We start from the raw sequence: 23,363 nt of genomic DNA on the forward strand, positions 1-23,363 counted from the left end.
AATAAGTTATCTTCATTAATGCCAGATAAATGAGGTGGTACTATGTTTTCATACCCATTTTAAGAATGTTTGCCTGGTTTTCTAAGTCAGATATTTGAATCTTGACATTTTCTTTCATCAAATGCTCTCGTTTCTTTGTTAATTCATATTCATTATTGAAGTCTGTAATTTCCTTAATAAATTTTTCTTCCTCCTCTGTAACTCTTCTCTTTGTAGCCTCCTGAAAAATGGAAACACAGGACCAAATATAGGTGTTAACTGCAACAATATTCTTCTTTACTGATTAAAATTCAATCATTTGGAAATACTGACAACAAAACAGAAAATTATATTCCTGGTACTAAAATGCTATATTCCTCCAGCAGTATTAATTTAAAAACTTAGGTTATTACATGATAACAACCAACTATTTTCATGTGAAAGATTTATCCTTAATATTTTAGGAGAATTATTGAGGTAGAAATTTTACCACCGATCATTATGTATGTGTCTGTTTGTGTATTAAACTCACAGGACTATATGCCATTTTGTCATTGCAAAATTGGTGGTAAAATAACTAAATGATCAAAGTTGAAAATCTATAGTCAAAGGAATTACATTGCAACTGGATGGTAAAAGAATTAAATGACCAAAGTTGAAAATGCAGATCTACACTCAAAGGAATTACTGTCCTTTGAGTGTGAATTCCAAGAAAATCTTTTAAAATATAGACAAGGTAAAATTACATGGTCATTTCAAATACAGTTCTAAATAACAGTTTAAATTTCATAAAATGTCAACATGAAGTAGAAAGAAATAAGAATTTCCAGAAACTTTAAACAATATTAGAACCTAAACTTTTTGACAATGGTAGAACCTAAACATTACTGTGTTTTCCAATTTTTTTCCAAGAAACATAACTAATTAAGAGCTACAGCTGGAAACTTGCCATGCCATTCATAACCATTTGGTGGTTGATTCTGACTCTGGATATATATTTTTAACAGTTCAAAATGTATTTTTTCAAAAAGTCAATTAGTTATAGATTATATTCCTAAGCTGTTCTTGTCATTTAAAGCTACTGAGTCTGTTTGCTGTGATTTATGATTTAAAAAAATAAACAAAATCTATCTTTGCACCCACATCCACAAGTTTGAACCTCTGTGCCTTTCAAAAGCATTAAAACCAAGATCTTGAGCAATTCAACTCAGTTTCAATGTTTATTTTATGCTTATTACAATAGCAAATAATTTCTATAGTGCATCCTGACAATTTAATTCTTTCAAACTATATTACTCTACCAATTGGTTTAAAATAGCACTTAATAATTTTCCATATCTCAACAGGACTACCTGCCAATATGCATATGGATGATTTTTCTAAACATATATCTAAAGCATATTTTTATACAAAATTTTCATACAATTAGTAAAATAAATTTTCCAAGTGGCTGGAAACGTACAAAGGTTTGGAGAAGCATATTCCTTTGCTTTGTAATTTCATTGCACTGTCTTTCTAAGGCATTTTCATGTGTTTTCAAAAGCTGTAAGAGGAAGGCTTTTTCAGAAAACTGCTGAACCTTTAAAGCAAAAAAAAAAAAGGAATCAGAATTAAACAATTAGACATTTCAGGGTATCTTAGTTAATAGAATAGATCTGTATAGTATAAAAATTTTTATATCAACCTTTAAAATGCAAAATAAAATTCACATTAAACATCTTACTTTATATGCTCTATCTTAAATTATTTTATAAGTGCTTTATAATTTTTATAATCTCTTCCTCTAATAAAACTATAGGCGCATCAAGGGCAGAGAATGCATTTGCTTTTTCCTGATATCTAGTACATTTGGTGGAAGAAGGCAATGGCACCCCCCTCCAGTACTGTTGCCCGGAAAATCCCATGGATGGAGGAGCCTGGTAGGCTGCAGTCCACGGGGTCCGCTAAGAGTTAGACACGACTGAGCGACTTCACTTTCACTTTCCACTTTCATGCATTGGAGAAGGAAATGGCAACCCACTCCAGTGTTCTTGTCTGGAGAATCCCATGGACGGAGAAGCCTGGTAGGCTGCAGTCCATGGGGTCGCACAGAGTCGGACGAAGCAACTTAGCAGCAGCAGCAGTACATTTGGTAGCTTAGGTACTAAAGCTTTTTGATGACACACATTGAAATTCGCTTCAAGACAGCTTGTTTTAAAGAACAAGTTTTTAGTTTTAGTACTAGAAATATGATGGAGAAATCATGTATACAATATGACGAATAAAATAATGAGATCAAATCTACAAACTACAGGCAAAAATCCACTCCCTCATGACTATAGTTATACCCAATAAAACACAAATCTGTTAAAGTTCTCAAATGGGTTTTGAGAACTCATTTTTTGTTTCAGTACCTCATTTGGTTCTAACTAGCAAAAGATATAATAAACATTAATATTAGATAGGTAACTGTTATTTCATTTGGGCTATAAAGAATAGCATCTCTTGAGACCATGAATATTGAAATCAAAGTCAGGAAGCTTTAATATATAAAAGCTAAAAATGATGCCAGACTGGAAACAATCCTTCCACTACATTCAGTACTGGCCCTCATAAGAAAGCATCACTTCAAGTTTGGGGCTGTTCCCATCTCCAAAGAGAAAAGAAAAAGGAAATAAATCCGAACTTAAATTGCAAAAGCAAGATTTATGTTAGCTATAAGAGCTTCTTCAAGGTGAGAGACAGGTTGTGAAATCTCTGTCCCAGAAGATATTGAATAGTAAAGAGCTTAGGAATAGTCTGGTCCAGACCCAAAGGGCTGGCCTAAAAGACATTTTGAAATGATATGGCTAAAAAGCCCTACAAATACTGGCATTAAAAAAAAGCAGCTGAAATAAAACAGAAAATATGATCTTACATTTATATAATATCATAGCACATCTGCCCATACCTTCAGCACTTAGTGCTGATGTCATCAACTCTATCATCAATAAAGAAAGATTAGAAAGGTGCAACTTACATGACCAAAGGGATTCAGAAAATACTTTCAGAATTGGGGGAGGGGAGAATGGGGCAGTATTTTACTGTCTGAGAAGACAGAAATTAGAAAACATATGTCTGATCTATAAAATCATATACAAACTGGTAACAATAGTGAGCAAAGCTATGATCATGAATTCTATCACATTTATTTCAAATAAGAAAATACTTCTAAGCTATCTAATATATATTATATAAATGGGAGTAAAATGAGTTCCAAAGACATTGATACCTTAACAAAAGTTATATAATTAATTAGGGGGAAACCCAGGACTAATATTCAGTTCTTCTGACTTTATTGCTTCTAAACCATTATCCTATTATGGAAATACTAGAACTTTTTCACAGTAATATACTTTTGGAACTAAAACAGGACTTCCGTCTCTGACAACAGTATAAGTTGAAAGTATACAGGATAAGAGACAGAAAAATTACCAAATACTAGGTCTATCAGAACTCATTGAGAAAAGGTTGCTTGCAGTATACTCCTAACTCTCAGAGTTGCAATTATGAACAAGAACCATCAATGCCAACAAAAATGCTTTGAGACCAAACATCAGGCTGGATAAATTTTGGGTTAATCCAATTAGGTATTTTATGTAACATGCCTTTCAGAATCAAAATTCCTAAATTCTGATTCTCCTTCTACCACTATCTGTAGTCAAACCTGCAATGAAAACCAAAAATGGAGAAAATATTATTTATTAAACTAAGGAAGTTTAAAATAAGACAAACAAATTTATTACTCAGATTCAGAAAAGCCTTATGTTAAGGACTCAGAAGTTAAGGTGTGCTACTACAGCGTTCACTAAGACCTAAAATTATCACTGAACTCATGTCTTCTTTCTTAAAAGGGAAAATAATAATTAAAGAAAGATATTAGACATACTGTCATTTAATTGGAATGTTTCACCATAACCTGAAAAAAAATGAAATATAAATACACCAAATGAAAATTAGACAACTTTTTAAAAGATCTGTAAGAAAGGTATAGCTGAAAATTTTCTCTTCCCTAAATTCTATGTAAATTATCCACTTTGAGGTCTTTTTACTTCTTTGCTTTAACTCATTATTGGTGTACTCTTCATTCTTACTTTCTGTTTTACACTCTATCTTCTCATACATTTTCCTCTTTTAATCAAGACCTAAAAAGTCCCAGAGAATCAATTACTACAGAAAGATTACAGTAACATTAATTTTTAAATTTACTTAGGATCTGTGATGAAAACATTTAATGCATAATAGAATTGGCAAGTAGGGAAAAGAGAGCAATAGAAGAAAGAAGCAGGACTTTGGAAAAGCTCAAGTTAGGAAGGTTAAGAAAGAACAGAGGCCTATGATATGCTGACTCACAAGCTGAGGACGGCAATAAGTTATGGCTGTGGGAACTACATGGGGTCTATTATCAGGCCTTCTATTTTATTGTAACTAAGGGGTCAAACGCTTTAGGATCCATCCAGTTCCATCTACCAAGTATAAGTTATTAATTTTACTACTAAAAAAGCTTTTCAAGACCACCTATTTGTGGAATGTGTTTCTCGCTATTCCTTTTGTTCTTCCTGTTATCACACCTAATTTCTTAAATTATTTTTCACATTCTGACTTTTTAAAACCATATCTACTACTGTATAAATATTTCAAATATAACCCTGAAGATACTGATAGGGTCACAAGATGAGGTCATTTCACAAATAAATCATCATTAGAGATTTCTCTCATCTTTCTTTTTTTGCAAAAGTATGGGTAGGAATCAGAATTGGAAAGATACTAAAAGAGATTTAAAATTGTAATTTAAAAAGATATTTTTGAACTTATCTCTGAGTCAGGTTTGAATTGAGGCACTATCTTACACTCATAGTAGCCTGGACATCCATGATAAAAGCAAACAAACAAACAAAATGACCTACTTACAAAAAGAAACTACTGGCTATATCTGCTAAATTACCCAGGGATCTCAAGGGGCTACAAACAATAAAAAGAAAGGGGTGGAAGGTTCAAATTTCTCTTTCTCATCTTGTTCCTTCCTCTGACTACAAATGAAATGAAAATATCTGTGTGCAGCTGTAAAATTATATTCTAGAATCAAACAGCCAAACTTTGTCAGAAAATATTGCTGTTTTGAAAATTTTTAATTTATAACAGTGCCAACACTCTGGTTAATTTTACCTTTTTCAGCAATAAAGATTTTGCTTGTTTCTTCTTCTGTCTTATTTCTCCTGGGATATTTGAGCTGTCAATAGAGCTTGTAGCTTTCCCAGTGAGTTGACTTATCTGGTCAACTAGGTCAGTTTTCAGCACAGGCATTATTTGGGACTCTTCACTACTCTTGCGACTTGGACACCCTTAGGTATTTTTCCACCAAAATAACTTGAAAATTGAGAATGACTGAGGATGTGGAATTAGTGTTTGGGTTCCAGTAAATAAAGAATTTTGAGTAATGCTCAAAATTCTCCAAGTCAGGCTTCAACAATACGTGAACCATGAACTTTCAGATGTTCAAGCTGGTCTTAGAAAAGGCAGAGGAACCAGAGATCAAATTGCCAACATCCACGGGCTCATTGAAAAAGCAAGAGAGTTCCAGAAAAACATCTAGTTCTGCTTTATTGACTATGCCAAAGCCTTTGACTGTGTGGATCACAACAAACTGTGGAAAATTCTGAAAGAGATGGGCATACCAGACCACCTGACCTGCTTCTTGAGAAATGTGTATGCAGGTCAGGAAGCAACAGTTAGAACTGCTCATGGAACAACAGACTGGTTCCAAATAGGAAAAGGAGTACGTCAAGGCTGTATATTGTCACCCTGTTTATTTAACTCACATGCAGAGTACATCATGAAGAACACTGAGCTGGAGGAAGCAAGAGCTAGAATCAAGATTGTCAGGAGAAATATCAATAACCTCAGATATGCAGATAACACCACCCTTACGGCAGAAAGTGAAGAAGAACTAAAGAGCCTCTTGATGAAAGTGGAGAGTGAAAAAGTTGGCTTAAAGCTCAACATTCAGAAAAAGAAGATCACGGCATCTGGTCCCATCACTTCATGGCAAATAGATGGGGAAACAGTGGAAACAGTGTCAGACTTTATTTTTATGGGCTCCAAAATCACTGCAGATGGTGATTGCAGCCATGAAATTAAAAGACACTTACTCCTTGGGAGGAAAGTTATGACCAACCTAGATAGCATATTGAAAAGCAGAGACATTACTTTGCCAACAAATGTCCATCTAGTCAAGGCTATGGTTTTTCCAGTGGTCATGTATGGATGTGAAAGTTGGGCTGTGAAGAAAGCTGAGTGCCAAAGAATTGATGCTTTTTACCTTGGACTGCAAGGAGATCCAACCAGTCCCTTCTTTTTTATTTTATTTTATTTTTTTTATTTTTTATTTTTTTTAATTTTATTTTTAAACTTTACAATATTGTATTAGTTTTGCCAAATATCGAAATGAATCCATCACAGGTATACCTGTGTTCCCCATCCTGAACCCTCCTCCCTCCTCCCTCCCCATACCCTCCCTCTGGGTCGTCCCAGTGCACCAGCCCCAAGCATCCAGTATCGTGCATCGAACCTGGACTGGCGACTCGTTTCATACATGGTATTATACGTGTTTCAATGCCATTCTCCCAAATCTCCCCACCCTCTCCCTCTCCCACAGAGTCCATAAGACTGATCTATATATCAGTCTCTCTTTTGCTGTCCCGTACACAGGGTTATTGTTACCATCTTTGTAAATTCCATATATATGCGTTAGTATGTCCCTTCTAAAGGAGATCAGTCCTGGGTGTTCTTTGGAAGGACTGATGCTAAAGCTGAAACTCCAATACTTTGGCCACCTGATGCGAAGAGTTGACTCATTGGAAAAGACTCTGATGCTGGGAGGGATTGGGGGCAGGAGGAGAAGGGGACGACAGAGGATGAGATGGCTGGATGGCATCACGAACTCGATGGACATGAGTTTGAGTGAACTCCGGGAGTTGGTGATGGACAGGGAGGCCTGGCGTGCTGCAGTTCATGGGGTTGCAAAGAGTGGGACACAACTGAGCAACTGAACTGAACTGATTCCTTCTATAATCTTATCTTCTACCAGTCTCTTCTTCAATCACTCCTCTCTAGCCACACTGGTCTCCTTGTTATTCCCCAAACATCCAGCCACACTCTCTCCTCAAGGCCTTTGAACTGACTAGTCTCTGCAGAAATCTCTTTCTCCAGATTCCTCATGGTTCATTCCTTCATCTCAGTCAAGTCTTGGCTCATCTCTCCTCTTTTCACTAAAGATTATAAGGATGCCTGATAAGACCACTGCTATGTAGGTCTATTCTGCAAGAGATATGATGATTCAAAAACGTGGCACACAGTTCTCTCTCTTTTTCATTTCTTTGAGCAAATATGATTATTGTATACTTAGTAAATCTAAGACACTGTTAGAAATAATGAAGAGTTCAGTAAAAAGGCTAGTTACAAAATAAATACCAAAAACTAGTATTTTTTTCTATTTACCAACAAGTAGGGGAAAAAAAGGAAAATATCCCATTTATAACAGCAAAAACAAAATAAATAAAACCACACATAAACTTAACAAGAAGTATCTGAGACCTATATGAAAAAGCCTATACTGAGGAACATAAAAGAAAGTATAAATAAATAGAAAGATACACTGTATTCATGAATGTGAAAATTCATAGTTGTAAACATATCAGTTCTCCCCATATAAACTGAGTATAATCTTAATTAAAACTGCAATACATTTGTTGGATCTTGATAAAATGATCTCGAATTCATTTTGGAAAACAAACAAACAAAGAGAATCAGGAAAATTCTAAAAAAGAAATTGTTCTTTCAGAGCATCAAAGATACTGTAAAGCTAATTTAAGTTAAGCGAATGTGATACTGGTGACAAAACAAATAGATTAACAGAATTATACAGAATACATTAGAACAGACACAAATACACAGTTTCACACAAAAATACAAGCTGGTATATATATAACATGTATATATATATAAAACTACATCATAAAGATGGTGTTTCCAGTCAATGAGAAACATGTGACATTTACCCAGGAGAAAAATAGGCAATCATTTTTATTTATGAGTAAGAAAAAAGCTTGTAAAAGTACTGGAAAAAGACATTGCTTAAACAATGAATTTCAGAAACAAACAAAAGACTTAAAATTTCTAGTAACACAAAGATTCTAAAATTTGATTTAAAAAAGTTACAAATAATAAAATTTGCAACAAATGACAAAGAAAGAGTTAATATCTATTGCATATAAAAAGCTAGAATTCAGTGAGAAAAAGACAAGAAAAGGATATTATTAGGCAATACACAAGGTAACTATGAACAATCCTAACGAATGAAAATATACGTAACCTAAAAAGTTCAAATTAAAACCATAAAAGCCATCACTGTTGATACATTTGTAAAGAAAATCAATCATTTCTATTGTATAAATAGTGAAATTGTGGAAATACAATCTGGAACTTTTCTGAGGACAATTTGGAAATTATCAAAAGCCTTAAGAATACAGTTGACCCTCCCGTGGACAACACAAGGGTTGGGGGACTGGTCCTTGGTACGGTAAAAAATCTATGTATAATTCATAGTTAGATCTCCATAACCACAGTTCTAATCCTCACATTCAATCCATCAGATCATGCAGTACTGCAGGATTTATTTAAAAGAAATCTTCATGTAAGTGTACCCATGCAGTTCAAGCCTATGTTGTTCAAGGATCAACTGTATCTACCAATTTGATTTCTAGGACTTTACCCCAAAAAAATAAGTGCACAAGGATGTATGTATAAAAGTATCATCACAGTGATATTAATAATCACATTATAAATAGAAAATCAGTTACATAAAATATATCATAGCCATTTAATGGGAAACTATGCTACCATTAAAAATTGTTTACTTAGATATATATTTATTGATATATCCAAGGTATAGCAAATGAAGAAAAAGGCAAAGAAGAAAGGGAACGATATACCAATTGCATGCAGAGTTTCAGAGAACAGCAACGAAAGATAAGAAAGCCTTCTTAAGTGGAAAATGCAAAAAAAAAAAAAGAGGAAAAAAACAGAATGAGAAAGACTAGCAAGCTCTTCAAGAAAATAAGAGATACCAAGGGAATACTTCATGGAAAGATGGGCACAATAAAGGACAGAAATGATAAGGACCTAACAGAAGCAGAAGAGATTAAGAAAAGGTGGGAAGAATACACAGAAGAATTGTACAAAAAAGATCTTAATGACCCAGAAAACCATGATGGTGTGATCACTCACCTAGAGCCACACATCTTGGAGTCCAAAATCAAGTGGGCCTTAGGAAGCATTGTTATGAACAATGCTAGAGGAGGTGATGGAATTCCAACTGACCTATTTCAAATCTGAAAAGATGATGCTGTTTAAGTGCTGTACTCAATATGCCAGCAAATTTGGAAAACTCAGCAGTGGCCACAGGACTGGAAAAGGTCAGTTTTCATTCCAGTTCCAAAGAAAGGCAATGCCAAAGAATGTTCAAACCAGCACACAACTGTGCTCATTTCACATGCTATCAAGGTAATGCTCAAAATTCTTCAAGATAGGCTTCAATAGTACCTGAATTGATAATTTCCAGATGTATAAACTGGACTTAGAAAAGGCAGAGGAACCAGAGATCAAATTGCCAACATTCACTGGGTCATAGAAAAAGAAAGAGAATTCCAGAAAAACATCTGCTTCATTGACTATGCTAAAGCCTTTGTGTGGATCACAACAAACTGTGAAAAATTCTTAAAAAGATGGGAATACCAGACCACCTGGTTTGGAGCACACTAAAAAAAGATGTCCCACATCTAAAGACAAAGAACAAACCTCAATGAGACAGTAGGACGTGCACAATCATGATAAAATAAAATTCCATACCTGCCAGGTGGGTGTTTCATAAACTGGAGAACAATAATACCAAAGAAGTTTTCCCACTGTTGTGAAGGTTCTGAGCCCCACGTCAGGTTTCCCAGCCTGAGATCTGACGAAGGGACTGGGAAATACCAAGGAATCTGACCTTGAAGGCCAGTGGGATTTGATTATAGGACTTCCACTATATTGCGGGAAACAGAGACTCCAGTCTTGCAGGGCACAAACAAAATCCTGCATACCCCAATACCAGAGGAAGAGAGAGCAGTGACCCCACAGGAGACTGAACCAAAACTACCTGCTAGCGTTGGAGGGTCTCCTGTGGAAGTGTGGGTTGGCAGCGGCTCAACACAGGATAGGGGTACTGGCAGCAGCAGTCCTAGAAGGTCCCCCTTGGTATAAACCCTATTGGAGGTCAGCATTAACCCTACCAGAGAGCCCACAGACCCCAGGGCTGGGTCACCTCAGGCCAGACAACTAACAGGGAGGGAGCAAAATCACACTCATTAGCAGATAATTAGATTAAAGCTTTACTGAGCAATGTGCTGCCCACTAGATCAAGCCCTGGTTTTTTCCACCCTGTCCCTCCCATCAAGAAGCTTACAGAAGCCTCTTAGCCTCATCCACTAGACGGAGACAGAAGAATCACAAAGAACCACAATTCCACAGCAGCTAAAACAAAAACCACATTACAGAAAGCTAATCAGGATGAAAACACAGAGAGTTATGTCCCAGATGAAGGGACAATATAAAACCCGAGAAAACAACTAAATGAAGTGGAGATAGCAATCTTTCAGAAAAAGAATTCAGAATAGTGATAGTGAAGATGATCCAGGATCTTGGAAACAGAAAAGAGAAGATGCAAGAAATGTTTACCAAAGACCTAGAACTAAAGAACAAACAAACAGAGATGAACAATACGCTAGAAGCAATCAATAGCAGAGTAACTGAGGCAGAAGAACAGAAAAGTGACCTGAGGACAGAATGGTGGAAATCACTGCCCCAGAAGAGAATATAGAAAAAAGAATGAAAAACAAAAACAAAAACTGAAGACAGCCTAAAAGACCTCTGGGACAACATTAAATGCACCAACATTTGCTTTATAGGGGTCCCAGAAGGAGAGGAGAGAGAGAGAAAGGACCTCAGAAAATATTTGAAGCAATAATAGCTGAAAACTTTCCAAACATGGGAAAGGAAATAGTCAGCCAAGTTCAGGAAGTGCAGAGTCCCAGGCAGGATAAACTCAAGGAGGAACACCCCAAGACACATAGTAGCAAACTGGTAAAAACTAAGTTCAGTTCAGTTCGGTCGCTCAGTCATTTCCAACTCTTTGCAACCCCATGAACCGCAGCATACCAGGTCTCCCTGTCCATCACCAACTCCTGGAGTCCACCCAAACCCATGTCCATTGAGTCTGTGATGCCATCCAACCATCTCATCCTCTGTGGTCCCCTTCTCCTCCTGCCTTCAATCTTTCCTAGCATCGGGGTCTTGTCCAGTGAGTCAGCTCTTCACATCCAGTGGTGAAAGTATTGGAGTTTCAGCTTCAACATCAGTCCTTCCAATGAACACCCAGGACTGATGTCCTTTAGGATGGACTGGTTGGATCTCCTTGCAGTCCAAGGGACTCTCAAGAGTCTTCTCCAACACCACAGTTCAAAGGCATCAATTCTTTGGTGCTCAGCTTTCTTTATAGTCCAACTCTCACATCCATACATGACCACTGGAAAAACCATAGCCTTGACTAGACGGACCTTTGTTGGCAAAGTAATCTCTCTGCTTTTCAATATGCTGTCTAGGTTGGTCATAACTTTTCTTCCAAGGAGTAAGCGTCTTTTAATTTCATGGCTGCAATCGCCATCTGCAGTGATTTTGGAGCCCAGAAAAATAAAGCCAGCCACTGTTTCCACTGTTTCCCCATCTATTTGCCATGAAGTGATGGGACCAGATGCCATGATCTTAGTTTTCTGAATGTTGAGCTTTAAGCCGACTTTTTCACTCTCCACTTTCACTTTCGTCAAGAGACTCTTTAGTTCTTCACTTTCTGCCATAAGGGTGGTGTCATCTGCATATCTGAGGTTATTGGTATTTCTCCTGGCAATCTTGATTCCAGCTTGTGCTTCATCCAGCCCAGTGTTTCTCATGATGTACTCTGCATATAAGTTAAATAAGCAGGGTGACAATATACAGCCTTGACGTACTCCTTTTCCTATTTGGAACCAGTCTGTTGTTCCATGTCCAGTTCTAACTGTTGCTTCCTGACCTGCATACAGGTTTCTCAAGAGGCAAGTCAGGTGGTCTGGTATGCCCATCTCTTTCAGAATTTTCCACAGTTTATTGTGATCCACACAGTCAAAGGTTTTGGCATAGTCAATAAAACAGAAATATATTTTTTTCTGGAACTCTCTTGCTTTTTCAAAAACTAAAGACAAAGATAAAATATTAAAAGCAACAAAGGAAAAGTGACAAATAACATACAAGGGAACTCCAGTCAGGTTATTAGCTGGTTTTCAACAGAAACTCTACAAGCCAAAAGGGAACAGCATGATATATTTAAAGTGATGAAAGGGAAGAACATACAACCAAGTATACTCTACCTAGCAAGACTCTAATTCATATTTGATGGAGAAATCAAAGGCTTTCCAGACAAACAAAAGTCAAGAGAATTCAGCACCACAAAACCAGCTTTGGCCTTCCTAGGTTGCACTAGCGGCCAGAAAAAAAAAAAAAAAAAACCCCAACCTACCAATGCAGGAGACCTAAGAGATGTGAGTTCAATCCCTGGGTTGGAAAATCCCCTGAAGGAGGGCTTGGCAACCCACTCCAGTATTCCTGACTGGAGAATCCCATGGACAGAGAGAGGAGCCTGGTGGGCTTCGGTCCATAGGATAGCAAAGAGTTGGACACGATTCTTAGCACAACACAAACCAGCTTTACAGTAAATGCTGAAGAAACGTCTCTACTCAAGAAACACTAGAGAAGGGAAAGACCTACAAAAAATAAACCCAAAACAATTAAGAAAATGGCAAAAGGATCATACATATTGATAATTACCTTAAATGTAGATGGATTAAAATGCACTAACCAAAAGACACAGACTGGCTGAGTGGATGAAAACATGTGCATGTGTGCATTGCCACTTACCACATCACTTTGCTTGACCCCAAAAATTGCATGTAATTATTTTATACTGTTAATGTTCCCATTATGGCTTACAACTGTATTTTATTTTTTGTCTGGCTATTGATTGTGAAAACTGATAAACCTCTTTTACTACTGTGATTATGTAACTATTACTCACTTTAATGCCATTGTATCATGATTGGTCAACAGAAAAATAATAGAATTCTATATCGCCAAATCTATATAATTCAATAGAAAAACTTATAATCACTTTTTAAAAATCCAGATGCATATCAGAATTATCTTGGTGTTTTTTGAAAAATACAAATGCCCAGGTATTGCTTTTTTTCTCCAAAGCTCCAGATATGTTTCTAATGAGCAGCCATGATTAAAAGCAACTGGACTATACGATGATCTTTTACTTTATCTAGGTTGTTTCACCTTTTCTATTTCATATTCAGTGCTCCCATTTCATTTAGTTTATGTTTTCCAATTTCTCCATCTCCTTTTTTGTGTTCTTTCTCAAGCCTTTATCAAGTGCAGTAGAAAAGCTTTTGTATATATGTACATAAATAGTATGTACATGTATTTTAGAAAACTTAACAATTTTTGCCTGCTGCTGCTGCTGCTGCTAAGTTGCTTCAAAAAATTTATGACATTCTGATTTCACTTGTTTGACTTATAAGAACAGAATACTAGATTTCTAATTTTAAAAGACACTTAATAAGCAACAAAGGTTTACTGTATGGCACAGGAACTCTAGTTAGTATCTTGTAATAACCAATAATGGAAAATAATCTCAAAAATAATATGTGTATATATGTATAACTGAATTACCTTGCTGTGTACTTGAAACATTAGAAGTCAACTATACTTCAATAAAATATATATATTAAGAAAAAAAAATGAGAGGAGCAGGAGTTGATAATAAAGAGGAAAAGAACATTTTAGAGTAATAGCCTGATCTATTTTCCTATTGTGGTGGTCACATATCTCCCATTCCGTCCACTTTTCTGTCTTCTCTTGGGAGGAACTGATTAGAATTTTAAGCAAGAAAAACTGGACTATATTTATAACCATGGAACTAGCTTGAACCAAAGAAGCTGAGGTAGGCAGCCTTTCAACTAATCTTGAAATATTAATTCAGGCTATAACAATTCATAAGAACACACAAGCACCAAAGGCTATAAGAAATTCTTCCCAGCAGCACTGAGATGACAGGCACAGCTATACATAGCCAGTTTACCTTTGACCATTTTCGTTCACCTTTTCTGAACCTATCCGGGGTTCCAAAGTCCATAGACAACCTTCTCAAAATAACCCTCCATCTTCAAAATTCTTCTTCTCCTTTTCCTCAAATAAAACTCCCATTTCCAGAGAATTGCTGATTCAGCTAGGCATTAATCTGACTAGGGAAAGAATAGTAAAATACAAATAGTGGTAGGCCAGGAACAGTCTGTGATGATACTTCTTAATCTGAAAGACTCTCCCTGGGGAGCTACTTGAAATAAGGTGACTTCTGTGCAATTTGACAACTTAGGAAGCAGAACCTTACCTTACCTATCACTACATCTTCCTGTTCTGTCAGGGTATAAAACAATGGAATGCTGAGGGTAGTGAATTTTCATGTACTGCTTTTAACGGAAGATCTATAAAATGTCACAGCTTCTTTAAAACATGTATTTTCCTGCTCATAATAAGAAAATTTGGCACACAAGCAAGAGAAGATCAGACCTCAGTCAAGTATTCCACAATAATGCTAGAAACAGGTTGGAGATATTCACATCAACTTGTCAAACGGCAGCTTTAGTTCCAAGAAGACAGTTCATTCTTCAAGAACTCAAGAAAACAAGAATGGGGGAAAGAACAATTTATATATGCTAACTGTTGGCAAAATGTAAGTCTGAACAGTTTTCACAGAATAACAATGTAAACCCTATAACAGAAGAGAAAAAGAGAATTGCCTGGAGAATTACAGAGATAAAATACTGTATATATCTATAATAATTTTACTATAAAGTACAGATTTTTTTGCTAATCAACTATTTGATGTCCTCAAGAGGTGCAAACAAAGATATGTCCACAAAAAAATAAGAGCAAACAAAGACTCATTTTCTATTCAAAGACAGAGAAATCCTGGATAAAATATAAATAATTTAAAACCTATATCATTAACATAGGGAAATCAAAAAACAAGACAGAAATATCATGCCAGAAGTCATCACGCTAGAATTCAAGTCCAAAGGGTATCTTTGAGACTGGATACAGGCAACAGGGGCTAGGATTTTAAAAATGCTCAAATATGACTCAAAGTCAAAGCCAAAGGGAGATGAAACTGGATAAAGTCAGGAATAAAACAAACATTTGGGTTGTTATAAGCTTCTACACAGCAAAGGAAACCATAAACAAAACAAAAGACAACCAATGGACTGAGTGAAAATACTTGCAAATGATGCTACCAACAAGGGATTAATTTCTAAAACACATAAAGAGCTCATACAGCTTAATATCAGAAGAGAACTCAATCAAAAATTGGGCAGAAGACCTAAATAAACATTTCTCCAAAGAAGACATACAGATGCCCAAGAGGCATATGAAAAGATGCTCAGTATCACTAATTATTAGAGAAATGCAAATTAAAACTACAATGAGGTATCACTTCACACCAGTCAAAGTAGCCTTTATTAAAAAGTCTACAAATAATAAATACTGGAGAGGGTGTGGAGAGAAAGGAACTCTCCTACACTGATGGTGAGAACAAAGATTGGTGCAGCCACTACGGAAAACAGTTTGGACATGCCTTAAAAAACGAAAAATAGAATTACCATATGATTCTGAAATCCCATTCCTGGGCATATCCCTGGAGAAAACTATAATTTGAAAAGATTCATGCACCTCAATGTTCATAGCAGCACTATCTGCAATAGCCAAGACATGGAAGCATGTCAAGAATGATAGATGAATGGATGAAGAAGATGTGGTATACATATATAATACAAAGGAATAATACTCAGCCGTAAAAAAGAATTAAATAATATCATCTACAGAAACATGTATAGACCTAGAGATTATCATATTAAGTGAAGTATGTCAGATGAGAAAAATATCATACGATAACATTTATCTGTGGAATCTGTGACGCAAATGAACTTATTTATGCAACAGATGCACAGACACAGAAAAAAACTTATGGTTACTAAAGGGGAGAGTAGGACAGAGCAGAGAGAGAAATCAGGAGTTTGGGATTACCATATATATATACTACTATAAATAAAATAGATAAATAACAATGACCTACTGTCTAGCACAGGGAATATCATCGTCTTATAAGAACCAGTAATGGAAAAGAATCTGAAATAGAATATATATACACACACATACACACACACATATATGTGTTATAGCTGAGAAAAGGAGAGAAGCTAAAGGCAAAGGAGAAAAGGAAAGATATACACATCTGAATGCAGAGTTCCAAAGAATAGCAAGGAGAGATAAGAAAGCCTTCCTCAGTGATCAATGCAAAGAAATAGAGGAAAACAATAGAATGGGAAAGACTAGAGATGTCTTCAAGAAAATTAGAGATACCAGGGGAACATTTCACACAAAGATGGGCTCAATAAAGGGCAGAAATAGTATGGACCTAACAGAAGCAGAAGATATTAAGAAGCTATTGCTGCTGCTAAGTCGCTTCAGTTGTGTCTGACTCCGTGCGACCCCATAGACGGCAGCCCACCAGGCTTCCCCATCCCTGGGATTCTCCAGGCAAGAACACTGGAGTGGGTTGCCATTTCCTTCTCCAATGCATGAAAGTGAAGTCACTCAGTCGTGTCTAACTCTTCGCGACCCCATGGACTGCAGCCTACCAGGCTCCTCCATCCATGGGATGTTCCAGGCAAGAGTACTGGAGTGGGTTGCCATTGCCTTCTCTGATATTAAGAAGAGGTGGCAAGAATACACAGAAGAACTATACAAAAAAGATCTTAATGACCCAGATAACCACAATGGTGTGATCATTCACCTGGAGCCAGACATCCTGGACTGCGAAGTCAAGTGGGCCTTAGGAAGCATCACTAAAAACAAAGCAAGTGAAGTGATGGAATTCCAGCTGAGCTATTTTAAGTCCCAAAAGATGATGCTGTTAAAGTGCTGCACTGAATATGCCAGCAAATTTTGAAAACCCAACAGTGGCCACAGGACTGGAAAAGACCAGTTTTCATTCCAATCCCAAAGAAGGACAAAGCCAAAGAATGTTCAAACTACCACACAATTGCACTCATCTCACACACTAGCAAAGTAATGCTCAAAAGTCTCCAAGCCAGGCTTCAATAGTATGAAAACCGAGAACTTCCAGATGTTTAAGATGGATTTAGAAAAGACAGAGGAACCAGAGATCAAATTGCCAACATCTGTTGGATCACAGAAAAAGCAAAGGAGTTCCAGAAAAACATCTACTTCTGCTTTATTGCCTATGCCAAAGCCTTTGACTATGTGGATCACAACAAAAGCTGTGGAAAATTCTGAAAGACATGGGAATACCAGACCACCTGACCTGCCTCTTGAGAAACCTATATGCAGGTCAGGAAGCAACAGTTAGAACTGGACATGGAACAACGGACTGGTTCCAAATTGGGAAAGGAGTATGTCAAGGCTGTATACTGTCACTCTGTTTATTTAACTTATATGCAGAGTACATCATGCAAAATGCCAGGCTGAATGAAGCACAAGTTGGAATCAAGATCGGTGGGAGAAATATCAATAACCTCAGATATGCAGATGACACCACCATTATGGCAGAAAGCAAAGAGGAACTAAAGAGCCTTTTGATGAAAGTGAAAGAGAAGAGTGAAAAACCTGGCTTAAAATTCAACATTCAAAAAAGTAAGATCATGGCATCTGGTCCCATCACTTCATGGCAAACAGAGAAACAATGGAAACAGTGACAGACTTTATCTTTTTGGGCTCCAAAATCACTGCAGATGGTGACTGCAACCATGAAATTAGAAGACACTTGCTCTTTGGAAGAAAAGCTATGACCATCCTCTCTCTCTTTAGTCTTTAATTTGTGTCCACCCCTTGTGACCCCATAGACTGCAGCCTGCCAGGCTCCTCTGTCCATAGGATTCTCCAAGCAAGAATACTGGAGTGGGTTGCCATTTCCTTCTCCATGGGATCTTTCTGACCCAGGAATTGAACCTGTGTCTCCTGCATTGCAGGCAGATTCTTTACTGACTGAGCTATGAGGGAAGCCCTAGACCAACCTAGATAGCATATTAAAAAGCAGAGAGATTACTTTATCACCAAGGGCTTATCTAGTCAAAGCTATGAATTTTCCACTAGTCATGTACGGATGTGAGAGTTGGACCATCAACAAAGCTGAGCATGGAAGAATTGATGTTTTTGAACTGTGGTGTTGGAGAAGAGTCTTGAGAGTCCCTTGAACTGCAAGGAGATCCAACCAGTCAATCCTAAAGGAAATCCGTCCTGAATATTTATTGGAAGGGCTGATGCTACCTTGGCCACCTGATGTGAAGAACTGACTCAGTGGAAAAGACCCTGATGCTGGGAAAAACTGAAGGCAGGAGGAGAAGGGGATGATGACAGAGGATGAGATGCCTGGATGGCATTACCAACTCGATGGACATGAGTCTGAGCAAATTCCAGGAGTTGGTGATGGACAGGGAGGCCTGGTGTGCTGCAGTTCGTGGGGAAGCAAAGAGACACAACTAACAACTTAACTGAACTGATACATATACGGATAACACGTGTTATATACATATATGTATTATATATATGCAACAGAATCACTTTGCTATACACTTGAAACTAACACAACATCATAAATTAACCATATGTCAATTTTTAAAAATACCTAACAGGAAATTGCTGACAGAGACTACCTCTGAGTCTGGAAATAAGGCAGAGGAGTAAGTATAACGACTTCAACACTATCAGACTTTTCAACTAAAATGCTGCTTTTGTTCTTTGCAAAAAAAAAAAAGTGCCTATGCTGGCCATGCACGTGGAGTAAGAAAAGTCCACCACCAGTTTAGAGATTCAGCAGCGAAGTGAGCTGCCTCTGTTGAGCCATGAACAGAAAAAGAATCATACCCTAGAACCCCCAAACCCACACTTGTATCGTTCATGGATGTGAGATTTGAATGTCTCCTAGCCAGGCAGTGCAGAAGTCCTGAGCCCAAAAATTAACATGAAAATTCATCCTGAACAAATGAACTCTGCATGGTTCTGACAGCAGGGCTGAAACTGCTCCTTAGGAACATCTTTTTTTATCAAGACTAGGTAGGACTCCCAAGAAAGGAAAGTTCTGCTAAAGGTAAGTTCACAATAAAAAATTTTAAGGCTCATAACAAAGTGTACCACCACGTGAAAACGTCAACAGATGTCACAAGCAGAATTCACAGAAGAGCAAAAAGAAACAGTGAATTCTAAGAGAAAAAAAGTTTTATTTATTCACTCAATAATATGTAACACCTACTGTAATTCAGGCACTGTTCTAGACAGTAAGAATAACAGTAGTAAACAAAACAGAGGAATATGTATTCCGTGTGAAGTTTACATCCACAAGGGCTTCACAAGTGGTGCTAGTTGTAAAGAACCCACCTGCCAAAGCAGGAGGCATAACAGACTCAGGTTTGATCCCTGGGTCGGGATGATCCCCTGGATGAGGGCATGGCAACACACTCCAATATTTTTGCCTGGAAACTCCCATGGACAGAGGATCCTAGCAGGCTGCAGTTCATAAGGTCACACAGAGTTGGACAGGACTGAAGCGCCTTAGTACACATGCAGCACAAGAAAAGATAAACAGTAAACAGATCAATATAAAAACACGTCAAAAGAAATTAAGAGCTACAAAGAAAAATAAAGCAGAAACCAGGAAAGAGAGAGAGATGGCATGAGGTCTATATATGGTTTATATGTTATTTTATATATGGACTTGGGGGACGGTCAAACTTTTTGATCTTATGACTTCTGGTCTTTAAGATTTTATAGCCTTGAAAAATTGTTGAGGATTTTTATTTAATTATTTTTTGTGAGTTGTATCTATAAATATTTTCAGTATCAAAGATTAAAACTGAGAAACTTTGAAAATATTTAATTCACTTAGGAATAATGACAATAAATTTGTTGTATATTAAAATAAATGTATTTTTATAAAAATAACATTTTCCAAAACAAAATGAAGTAAGAAGCACTGCATTTACATTTTTGCAAATCTCTTCTAAGTCTGGCTTAACAGAAGACAACTGAATTCTTATATCTGCTTCTGTATCCAATCTCTTGCACTGTTTCTTGGTTGAAGTATATGAAGAAAATCTAGCCTCACACAGATGTAGAGCTGGAAATGAGAGGAGTATTTTAATACCCTAACTGAATAATTATGCCATATTCTTCAGGAACTTAATGAGTGGTAGTTCCTTAAAGGTTAGTTGCAATGTGGGATCTGAAACCATTTCAATAAATTTTTCATCCTGTTACAATAAAAACCACTGGTCTATTTTGTGCTTTGAGTGGATCTTCTATCCGTGTATAATTAAAACTGTGTGCTGGTCATTTCGAAAATATTCCTTCACTGAATTATTCAGGTTCTCCAAAAGTTGATACACTCCATAATGCAATATTAAAAACTAACATTTATTAACATCACCTACAAACTCAGAAAAATCTTTATGTACTGGGAAACCGTACATATAGTGACAAATAGTGACACATACAGTGAACACAGAGTGACACATACACTGCACATATAGTGACAAATCTGAGTCTTTCAACATTGTAATTTTTGTGTGAAAGGTTGAATATTATCATTGGCAAAATAATAATATTTGCCTTGACATGTCAGGGTCATTTCATTCATTTTTGAGAAAATTATGCCAAATACTCAAGTTTAAATAACTACACTTATCTGTCAATTATTCAAGTAAAAAGGATGCTCCAGAAAAAGAATAGTTAGTTCATATTGAAACTCAATCATATAAATACTCTCCTGTGAGACAATCATTGTACTTCAGAATATCAAAGTACTTTATGTGAACTTCCCATTTCATCCCACACAATATTAAAAATACATACACAGAATGGTTAGTTTCAAAACAATATTTTTTACACTTTAATCAAGGGCATACAGTGAAATTGGTGGGTTTTGCTTTCTCACTGTGAGCGTGTGGCAGTGAATAGTACAATGACTACTAGAAGTTTGTTGCCACTGCCTTAATTTGTTCTGAGGTGCCAATATTTGCCTTTGACTATCAATGTACATATCAGAACAGTGCAAATGACAAATAATAGCTTTATATTATTAATAGTTTGACCTCACAAAATTCTTCCTATAGATCACAGAACTGATGCTTTCAAACTGTGGTATGGCATAGAGTTCCTTGGACAGCAAAGAGATCAAACCCATCAATCCTAAAGGAAATCAACTCTGAATAGTCTTTGGAAAGACTGATGCTGAAGCTGAAGCTCCAGTATTCTGGCCACCTGATTCAAAGAGCTGACTCACTGGAAAAGACCCTGCTGCTGAGAAAGATAGAGGGCAGGAGGAGAAGGGGGCAACAGAGGATGAGATGATTGGATGGCATCACTGACTCAATGGACATTAGTCTGAGCAAACACCAAGAGACAGTGAAAGACAGGGAAGCCTGGAGTACTGTAGTCCATGCGGTCACAAAGAGCTGGACACAACTGAGCGACAGAACAACAATGGATCATAGATCACACTTTGAGACCCACGGCTCTAAAGTGCCAACTAAGCTGAGAGGTAAGGTAACCAACCATCAAGATTTACATGTGACTGTTCCAACGTGAGAACTGAAAGTCTCACATTCTCATAGAATGGTTGGCCTCCTTACTGGGAGAGAGCTAAAAGAAGTGTGTATAAAACACCAATAGCTGAGAGAAGCATTTCAAGCAGAGAAGACACTAAGTGCGAAGGCCCTGAGGTCAAAGAATGGCTGGTACATTCAAAAATATTCTTTCAATCAAGAATTCAAAAACCCACTGCAAAGGTACACACTCTAGAAAATCAGATTATCCCTAGTGGTAAGCTACTAGAAAATGCCAGTGCTACATTAAAATATCTGGTGAATTATTCTAGTTCCCCATTTTAGAAAAGAATTCATGACAAACATTATAAGGCTTTCTTTAGAGAACTACACAGAAAATTTAAAGTAATTACAGAATTTTTAAAAAGCGAGAACATCAAGAATTTTGAATTTACAGTTAGGTTTCTATAGTTGAAGTTGCTTAATGTCAACCCTCTATTTAAGGTAGAAGTTTGTTACATAATTTATTTGCCAGTTACTCTTGGTATCATTTAGTTCAGTTCAGTTCAGTCGCTCAGTCATGTTCGACTCTTTGCGACCCCATGAATCACAGCACGCCAGGCCTCCCTGTCCATCACAAACTCCGGAGTTCACTCAGACTCATGCCCATCGAGTCAGTGATGCCATCCAGCCATCTCATCCTCTGTCGTCCCCTTCTCCTCCTGCCCCCAATCCCTCCCAGCATCAGGGTCTTTTCCAATGAGTCGGCTCTTCGCATGAGGTGACCAAAGTACTGGAGTTTCAGCTTCAGCATCATTCCCTCCAAAGAAATCCCAGGGCTGATCTCTTTCAGAATGGACTGGTTGGATCTCCTTGCAGTCCAAGGGACTCTCAAGAGTCTTCTCCAACACCACAGTTCAAAAGCATCAATTCTTCGGCACTCAGCCTTCTTCACAGTCCAACTTTAACATCCATACATGACCACAGGAAAAACCATAGCCTTGACTAGACGGACCTTTGTTGGCAAAGTAATGTCTCTGCTTTTGAATATGCTATCTAGGTTGGTCATAACTTTCCTTCCAAGGAGTAAGCGTCTTTTAATTTCATGGCTGCAGTCATCATCTGCAGTGATTTTGGAGCCCCCCAAAATAAAGTCTGACACTGTTTCCACTGTTTCCCCATCTATTTCCCATGAAGTGATGGGACCAGATGCCATGATCTTCGTTTTCTGAATGTTGAGCTTTAAGCCAACTTTTTCACTCTCCTCTTTACTTTCATCAAGAGGCTTTTTAGTTCCTCTTCACTCTGTGCCATAAGGCTGGTATCATCTGCATATCTGAGGTTATTGATATTTCTCCCAGCAATCTTGATTCCAGCTTGTGCTTCTTCCAGTCCAGCATTTCTCATGATGTACTCTGCATATAAGTTAAATAAGCAGGGTGACAATATACAGCCTTAATGTACTCCTTTTCCTATTTGGAACCAGTCTGTTGTTCCATGTCCAGTTCTAACTGTTGCTTCCTGACCTGCATACAGATTTCTCAAGAGGCAGATCAGGTGGTC

At 37.1% G+C, this 23,363-nt stretch overlaps 1 protein-coding gene across 1 annotated transcript in view; it reads right to left on the bottom strand.

Annotated features, from left to right (window-relative positions):
- CCDC172 (coiled-coil domain containing 172) overlaps positions 1 to 23,363 on the bottom strand; it is a 57,880-nt gene that overhangs the window by 24,948 nt on the left and 9,569 nt on the right. The window contains exons 4-5 of the mRNA XM_010859289.1: positions 1,442 to 1,558; positions 55 to 220 (exon numbers count right to left, since the gene is read on the bottom strand). Of these exons, the coding sequence (XP_010857591.1) occupies positions 55 to 220; positions 1,442 to 1,558 (283 nt within the window). The remainder of the gene's footprint in view (positions 1 to 54; positions 221 to 1,441; positions 1,559 to 23,363) is intronic.

The sequence above is a fragment of the Bison bison genome, unplaced genomic scaffold (assembly GCF_000754665.1).
Source record: "Bison bison bison isolate TAMUID 2011002044 unplaced genomic scaffold, Bison_UMD1.0 scf7180017864456, whole genome shotgun sequence".
Taxonomy (NCBI): Eukaryota; Metazoa; Chordata; class Mammalia; order Artiodactyla; family Bovidae; genus Bison; species Bison bison.